Source organism: Lonchura striata, chromosome 14 (assembly GCF_046129695.1).
Source record: "Lonchura striata isolate bLonStr1 chromosome 14, bLonStr1.mat, whole genome shotgun sequence".
In the NCBI taxonomy this organism is placed as follows: Eukaryota; Metazoa; Chordata; class Aves; order Passeriformes; family Estrildidae; genus Lonchura; species Lonchura striata.
This window is the reverse complement of record NC_134616.1, coordinates 4526244-4535418: the sequence shown is the minus strand read 5'-3', so window position 1 is coordinate 4535418 and position 9175 is coordinate 4526244. Positions and strand designations below refer to the sequence as shown.

The 9175-nt window shown below is 40.3% G+C and overlaps 1 protein-coding gene across 3 annotated transcripts in view; it reads right to left on the bottom strand.

Annotated features, from left to right (window-relative positions):
- Window positions 1-370: 370 nt before the first annotated feature.
- Window positions 371-9175, bottom strand: part of RPS6KA6 (ribosomal protein S6 kinase A6) — a 37032-nt gene continuing 28227 nt past the window's right edge. For all 3 annotated transcript variants that reach the window (XM_021543897.3, XM_021543898.2, XM_021543899.3), the window contains exons 18-22: window positions 8654-8815; window positions 8189-8265; window positions 7388-7505; window positions 6207-6347; window positions 371-5335 (exon numbers count right to left, since the gene is read on the bottom strand). In XM_021543897.3, coding sequence (XP_021399572.2) covers window positions 5210-5335; window positions 6207-6347; window positions 7388-7505; window positions 8189-8265; window positions 8654-8815 — 624 coding nt within the window. In that variant the 3' untranslated portion in view covers window positions 371-5209. The remainder of the gene's footprint in view (window positions 5336-6206; window positions 6348-7387; window positions 7506-8188; window positions 8266-8653; window positions 8816-9175) is intronic.

Sequence of the window (9175 nt, the reverse complement as noted above, 5' to 3'; positions counted from 1 at the left end):
CAATTTATAAATAGCTCTTGATGTATGTGAGATTTTTGGCAAGGTTTATGAAATAATTCATATACATTTAATTTAGGAATGTTTGCTCATTGTTTTTTTATATCCATTTGAAAAACAGAAGCAAGCAAACTTCCAAAGCAGAAGTGATGGATTTCTGTAAATTACCAAATGTTAGGAATTTGCAACCCTTTTATTCTAGTACTCAAGGAACTGCCAGCTCATTAAAACTGTACCTTTATGATTATTCAGGGAGTTTGACAAAAATAAATACAATTTTGAGGTTGTCTTTGGTGTGCTGTAATTGAAGGCAGCAGTGCCAAGAGAAACACCACTGCACTGCCAGACCCAGCCTTGCAAGAAGAGGAGAACGTAGTACAATGCAAACTTTAATGTCAATATATACAGAGCTTTAAAGAAAACATTTCTTTTAAAATTAAATGAAATAAATACAGTATGATACAAAATCCACAATATGCTTAAGAGAAGGAAATGCCAGTTACAAGATCTGATAACGGGGACCTTGTGTAGAGTTCCATCTTTGAAGTACCTCAGAGAGCATGGAATTCATTGCACACTGTTCTCAATTAATGCCCTTTATGGAGATTTAGCCACGTGCCAGGAGAGTTTCAGCTCTAACCAGAGCATCAGTGCAAGATGCCAAAGTGCTTGGGACATTAAGACAATGCAATTAATTAACTAATTAGCAAACACTGCTCAAAAGCCTAATGAAAACACCCAAACCTGAACACTTGGTCCTGCAAAGCAGATCCATCTCCAGCATCCTTGTGTGAAAAACCCCACAAGAGAATTCAGGGTTATTCAAACTCACTATTGGTAATAAGCTGTTGCCCAAAAATTAATAATTAAGAGATATAATCAATTAAGTATCTTTTAAAGCTTTCAGAGAAAGTTTGTTTTCATTACACAGGAAAAATCTCAAGAAAACCATTGCTGATGACTTCGTGGGAGACTTTCTAATTATGTAAATTATTACAATACTCAATCAGCTTCAGCCATACATTAAGGGTGGGGGTTTTCACATTTGCATCCATTCCTCTGTTCACAAGGAACAGCAGAATTTGGAGGGGCAAATATTTTAAAATAACTGGAGCAGGGACAGATGCTGATGCAGAAGGCTGGTGTGGCATGAACGAAGTGCAAGGGTGTTACCAACAGATATCAGTGCACACCTCAAAGAACTTTGGAACTACTTTTAAGGAGAATTTTATGTTTTTAACCCCACAGAGCTCCTATAGGATTAAGGACTCTATTATGATCACAGCTTCAGAAGCTTTTTGGAAACTTTGAGAAAGAAAAACCCTGCTCCTCCCTCCCCTCCCACAAATATTTGCAAACTTAGGACTGAAAAGCTTAAGTGCTACAGAAATACAAAAAAACCCCTGTGTTTGCATCGATGTTTTATCCTCATTTCACTGATACAAACCAGGAAAATGATTATAACCTTGTGTAATTAATTTAACACAACTCTACAGACCAGTCTCTAAGTACATTGCAAGGAACTCCCACCTGCTGAAGTTTGCCAGAAGTTATTTTAACTATTGGACAGCTGAAGATCAGCTTTGGAAAAGGAATTAAAACATGGAAGACAGAATTCAAGCTCAACATGACTGACTTGGGTGAGGTTTTGGATGCCTTCTCTGGCTGCAAGAACATTCAAACAACAGAGGCCTCAAATGAAGAGCAGGGCCAGCCCCCTGCACCTCCTGCTGTGGGCAAGGGGAATTCACTGATTTTGAGCAAAATGGGAAAAAGAAGAAAACCACACAAGCCATGATCAGTGGCTTGGCTGGACCCAACCAGGAAAGCCCCCAGGAAGGGCCCTGTGACCCCACCATGGGCTCACTGTGGTGCCACTGCAGTTTTTGGATATGGAACGGGAATACACCAGAGCTCCTCACTTTATATCCAAAGGGTAACTGAAGATACAAATTGAGATATCCTGGGGTGAAAGAACAACAAAAGAGGTCCTGAGCCCACTCCAGCTCCAGTGGGAATCTGATTTCTGTGTGCACCAGAGCTGGAACTTACTGAATGACCATCAAACACCAGAGCAGGAGCTTTTTTGGCAGGAAATCACAGCCAAAATATTCTATCCTTTAAGAGTTAGTTCTGTGGAAATTCCTTTAGTCTGAATGCCTACTTCTGTGTAATTATGAACCTTTGTGAAAATTTGACTTTTTTCCTAACTCAGTAAGGCAGTAAGAACATCACCAGTTTGTAAACTTGAATTGTGCCCAGATGATATGAAATCATTTCCACCAACCTTTCACTGCAGCCAGAGCACTTTCCCATTACCTGCTCTTCCATCTCAAACCTGTACCTGACAGCTCATGAGCAGACCATGCCACTTTTAGGTATCAAAGCCTAAACTGGGAAAGAAAGGGATGAGAAACAGGCAAGGAATTCCCAAAGGAGCCTCACAAAGATGATCATTAAACACAGTAAAAGTAAACTGCAAACAAACTCTTCTGTGTTCCTGCATATCCCAAATATTTCCAAGACTGATATGCTGAAATAGAGCAAGGGAATTTTCCCCCTAAATAAGGATTATAAGTGGCATACCAGGGTACACTGGCCTGTCATATATAACACACCCAATATGTTTTCCCCATGATAAGACAACTTTGTAATGTTGCAGTCACTGAAACGTTGCTTTTACCCCTGGAGTACCACTGGCACTAAATGCCAGCAGTGATATAAAACAGGGATAACTTTCCAAGAAATGTTTTAAATACTCAGCAATGAATCACAACATCCATCTCGTGTTCTTTTCCTCTCACCACCTTTGTGCTGCACATCAAGAACAACTTGAGTCCCTTCGGCTGCTTCCAACTGCTCTTGTGCAAAATGCTTTTAAGGTGCTTATACTGTGGTGCTTCTAAGCAAGCTAAAAGAAAATACTAACAGAAACAGTGTTAAATGATTCATGGGTAAAGCCATTAAAGACCAGCTGCTGCCTTACAGGAAAGCTGAAGACAATTCATGTTTGACATTTTCATTGTATTCCAGGCCTTGCATAACCTCTTATCCCCAACACAGCTTTAGGACTACATTTTAACCTACATTACACCTTGACCCGGGCTCAGGGGGTTCAACTTCCAGCACTTTTGCCTTTTTTTTTGAGTGAATTCAAATTCTTCTGGCAGTTATCTTTAAATTTATATTAAAATGACCCCAACGAGAGCGTAGACAAGAGGTTTCCAGGCATTCTTGCTGGAAAAAGTCTTCATTAAGGAAAGAGAGGATGAAGCAGCTGAAAGGGGGGCATATTTCGTACTAAACAAAGAGCTTTGCAGGAAGCAGTTGTGTTCTTTGATAAGTTTTCAAGCATTTCAAACAGGCACCTCAAAACTAGGCACAAATGGCCCCTAAAGCTTCCAGCATCTATCAAACACTCAAGAAATTCCATCTGGGGGATGTTCTGCATGATACAAACAGCACATCTATGTTTGCTATATCATGAAGTCTCAAATCTACATATATTCATACCTAACTATTTGGCCAGATAATGTCCATCTTCCCCCACCACAACAGAAGAAAGTAGCTTATCTAAAAGTACTTCCAACACCACCAAGTTCTTCACAGGTATAAGCAAAAACCAGCCAACACCTCTTGTGAGATGTGAGTTATCACCACCCCTCCTGGTGCTTGGGCCAGAATTCTCCTGAAAGTCTTTTTTTGCTGTCTAAAAACATTTGATTTCTGTCAGCCCTGGGTCTTGCACTTGAAAATTCAATGATGATAAATGAGTCTGAACTATGTTTTTTAGTTCTGGTCACTTCACAGTCTAATGTCACTAATATATTTAATATTTATAATCACCCTGCTATGTCACTACAACTGCTCAGTGTCTACAACTTTTGAAAGCACTTCTAAGTGTATCTCTGAATGAACTACCAGCAGTTAGCATTGGCTTGGAGTCGGGAAACCCCAAGGTAATTCTGGCCCTGAAATTAATTTCTTCTCCATCCCAGAATGTGGGAACAGATGAAGTCCTAACACTAGACAGAGAGGAAGAGTGAGTGCTGGCCACAGGATGCTGAAAGGAGTTTGTCCATAACTGTGAAATTTCTTGGTCAGAATTCCCTTATCTGGGCACACAGCAAGGCTTGTTTATTTTCCCAAGCTACCCCTACAGTTAGGCAAAGAGAATTTTGCATTTCTGTTCTGTAATATTTGTACATGCAGCGAGAGAGTCAGAGAGAAGCAACCTTCTATTAAAAAAAAAAAATCAAATAAATAAAAAATAAACCCCAAGTGCCAAGTTGGTTATAATAAAGTGTCAGTTTGTCTCATATGCCAAACAAACCTAATATTGGGTGTGTTTAGTGGAAAAACTGCTGAGGAAAATAACACAGTAGCTGTATTAATGGATGGGAAATATAAATAACAAAGGATTGAGCTGCATGATGTTGTTTTGAAGTGGCACCAATGTTTCTGAGAGCCTGAATTTTGACAGCTTATGCACACATTGACTTGCTGCAGCTCAGAGCAGGACACAATTTGTGGTAAAAAACAGAAATGTTCATTTTCCTGTTAGGGACCATAACCAGCACTTCTTTTGGGTCACAAGAGATCAAATTTAAGTGCAGGATCTTGCACATCCCTTTGGATTTTATTTCCACAGAAACTCCTCAGTTACTGGCACCATGCAAACCCAGACCTACCAAATCCACAGTGATGAATTAACTCTGGCACATCACATTGCTCAACTCTGCATAATGGCATGGGCAAGGGAAAGGAATTGAGTCGAGTTCATGAAGTGCCCAATTACAAAATGAACAATTTGCCCTTCACAGCAGGGTCTGAAGGTGTGAAGCAAGAAAACTCACACTGACACTTTATGTACAACTTGGTCATTGGCAACGGTCCCCTAAACCATTTTTTTTAACTGAACCCAGCAAAACTATACAGAATGTGAAAGAATATTTGCAACAGATCTCAAAGGACAGTGTAGAGAAATTCAATATGGTGTACCTGATGTTTAAATTAACTTAACAGATACGGCCTGTAAAACAAACACAGTATGAACCTGTGGATTTTTTTTTTCTTTTTAAAAAAAGGACTTTTACAGAATTCAAGTAGTGTAGCAGGAAACCATAGATGCCTTTTGATCACAGGTCAGGCAAAATAGAGCCACTTGTTGGGTTTCCCCCTTGCTTGTGTCTGCTCATGTGTCCCAGTGGATCTATAAGTCTGTGGATGTGAGCTTTTTCATGCTCCGTCGCTGAGCTAAACTGGAGGCTGCCACAGGCTCCAGCACTGGCTGAAATGTCTTGTGATTCAGTGCAGAATATGTAGCAGCCATGGCTCCCTAGAGAAACAGGAAATATGTAATAATAATTCACATAGATACAAGTTTTAATCAGAAAATAAAGCAATTCAACATTAAATATTCAACTAATGCAATTAAAACTAAAAAAGACTTGTGCCAGGTCATGTGAATTCTGTGAAGTTTGTTAAGGAAAAAAAAAATCTGTTGTTGAATCCTTCCAATGTCTAAGCATGGGTGTCTTAACACTTTTTTCCCTTTCTTTCATATTTCTTTTGTATCCCTTACATGTAGGAGTCACCTGTTAATGTAAATCAGAATTTGCAGGTTTCAAGCCAGATTAGCCCCAATTTCTCAAACACAGCCACTTCAGTGGCCACTCAGGTCCTGACTTCACAGACAGCTCAAGAACTACCTTACAGAAAACACACACAAAGATTTCCTCTACACAGAGGGGGATAATAAATTGGTAAATAATTATTTACTAATTTAATTTGTAGAGGAATTTTATACAAGGGTATGTAGGGCCAGGACAAGGGGAATGGCTTCCCACTGCCAGAGGGCAGGGTTAGATGGGATACTGGGAGAAATTGTTCCCTGTGAGGGTGGGGAGGCCCTGGCACAGGTGCCCAGAGCAGCTGTGGCTGCCCCTGGATCCCTGGCAGTGCCCAAGGCCAGGCTGGACAGGGCTGGGAGCAGCCTGGGACAGTGGAAGGTGTCCCTGCCCATGGCATGGGGTGGATGGTCCAGCTTTAAGGTCCCTCCTGACCCAAACCATTCAACCATTTTCTATGAATTTGTCTCATTATGTAACTTTAATGTGTTGGTACTATGGAAAACAAACAGGAAAAAAAAAAGACTTCTGTCTATTGCTCTAAACCATCTGAATAAGCAGCATCCCAGGTGGCTTTACCTTTACTAGATGTGGGGCATCTTGCCTGTTGAGCTGGTAATGAGGCAGCTGGTCCCTACAGGCAATCCAGGAATGCTTCAGCACCTGCTCGGCCGTGTAGCGCTGGTGGGGATCCACGTGCAGCATGTGTGACAACAAGTCCTGCAGGGAGGGAAACACACAGATTGCTCAGTCCAAATCATCTTAGGTGGCCTTTACAGCAGCAGGGATGGCAGCAATGAGAGAAGCACCCGATGTGGAGGGATTAACACAATGCCAGCACACAGAGATCAGCAGACAAACGGGATCATTCTGTGCCCTGACACTGCAGAAGGCTGAGAACAATGTGTGGTACTGTTGGAGCAGCTCAACAGAGCCAGCCTTGATTGCAAAGCAACTCACTGTTGTGCCTTTCATGTTTATTATGAATATAATCTTTAAAAGACTAGAAATCCTATCCAAATGTAGCAGGCAGATTTTATGGAGGAAAGCTATTATTTGCAAATCTCTCTCCTTGCTCATTCTGCATGCTGGGCTCTGCTGCCTCCTTACTACAAATGAATTCAGGGACAGTGAGACACCAGCAAGGAATTTTTCCTTCAAGAAGCCACATAAAGGATAAAGCCAACACCAATGGACACTTGTTTTTGCCTGTTAGAAGCATTAGCAACAAGCTACTGATTAATTACAACATTGGTCCAAAGGAGAGGTGGGTGGGAAGGGCACAGAACAGAGACAGCAACAGTTTGAAATAAAACCAAAATATGAGCAAGCTGACAGAATGTTCCCTTTGTTTTAGGTACAAAATGTGAAGCATTCTTAAATACACAGAAGTGAATTTCTCGTGCTAAGACAGCAAGAGCCAACAAGCATTCTGAATCACTCCTACTGAAATGAACAATAGAGCAGTTCCAAAGGACTGGGAAAAAATATTTAAACATTAATATTTAATATGAATGCCGATCTTTTTAAAAGGTAACACTAATGATTAAGATACCCACAGAGTGGGTCAACACCATCCCAGGGAATCTATATTCATTACAGATGGAGGCTTTAAATAAAATGTTGGAGCAGATATCCTTCCCTGCAATAAAATCTGCAGATAATAATAACAAACTACACTTACAGAGCAGTCTACTTGATAAAGCTCAGTAGATCTCATTGGAATTCTACAAAAATATGAAACCAAAACACATTTATACCTTTGCTGCATCTGAAACAGTGTCCCAGTTGCCTCCACTTAGAGAGAATTTTCCACTGCCTATCCGTACTAGGATCTCCTCAGGAGTATCATTTGGGCCATTGGCAAATGGAGTATAGCTGGTGAGAGAAAAAAAAAAACAACAAAAACACCTTGATATAGATAAAAACTGCAAGAAATCTGTAAAATCTCATTAATCAGAGCCAATATCCCACTACCAACAGAAACATATCACAGAATCACAGTTATTAAATATTAATATTTCTAATATTAAATGGGAAGTACAGATTTAGCAAGAGAACAATTTCCAATAGAGAGGATTTAGCCATTAGACTAAAAACCTGCTCTTTTTCTGCTAGAGAAGAATTCAGCAAACATCTCTCATCTGGCCACTAGATGCTCCCTAGAGCTTCATCAGGTTTGGATATTTAGGAAATTCCAGAGATCACAAGCCAGAGTGTTCTACACAGGAATGCAGCGGGGGCAGGAGACACAAGGTGAGTAAAGGGGATGGGGTGGGAGGACAGAAGGCTGGAGGGTAAAAGGAAACCAACCACAAATTTTCACAGACTCAGTTCCCTCCTGAAAGCTGGAGGAAGTCTTTGGCACCTCTCAGTTCTGCACTGGGAAGAGAAACCTTGTGAGCTAAACGTGGTTTGTTTGGCTTTGACTCAGAGCTGCCTGTCCCACCTGCGTGTCTGTGTCATTCCATCAGCCAGTGCCTCACCATTTCTATGGAAGCAAGGATTCAGGCAACATTCTGGGATTTAAGGTAAACAAAACAGCTCAGAAATATTCTCACCCTGCCAACATTGTGTAAAGGAGAACTCCCAAGCTCCATATGTCACAAGCAGCATCATATCCCTGTCTCATGAGAACCTATGAAACAAAGAGTGTTAAAGACTTGCCATATATTTAAAAAAACACCCCAAAACAACACCACAGCCTAAGGACCCATCCCTGGATCATGTCAGAGATTTGATTATTTACTTTCTAATATACAGGTTGAAGTAAGTACCAACAACACTTCTTCTTAGATTATCTCTTAAGATTTTCACCAGGCTCACATCTTATTTTTGAAGGTGGACTCTGCTGTTTTTAAAACAGCTTTATAATAAACACATGCACCAGTGTTTAAAAACCATGTGTGGTTATATTTAAAGAAAAGAAGCAGAATTGTTGAGGTTTTTCCCAAGCACTGCTGAAAAGTTTTAGCATTTGACGCACCAAAAACAGCACAAAGAAAACACAGAGCAGCTTGAAATACCTCTGGTGCCACAAAGTTTGCAGTGTAGCAGGGAGTTAGAAGTAGTCCATTTTCTCCTCTAAGTTGTTTTGCAAATCCAAAATCACAAATCCTGATGGAATCAGCATTGTTTGAATCATCAGTGTATAAAATATTACTGGGTTTAAGGTCTCGGTGCACCACCTTTAAGCAAAGACATTTGAAAAGCCATCATTTAGGAGGAGTATGTTGGTTGTAATTTACAATTTATAAAAGCTGTTCCTTAGACGAATATACTTATGAGAGTTTAAAACAATTATATAACCTTCAAGTACCCAAAAATTCTAGTTCAAGTAATATAATAAAAACCTCCTAGCTCATAATGCAACTGGAACCAACATCACCATTTGGCAACAAGGAGAACAGGACAAAAATCTGCTTTTTCATAAAATGCGGAGTCCAAAGGCTTTGCCAGGATAACAGGATAAATTGTTTCTATTACTCACCTCTGTGATAAAATACAAAACCTCTTAGCGTGAAAACAAGCCAAGCAAAGCACAGAGG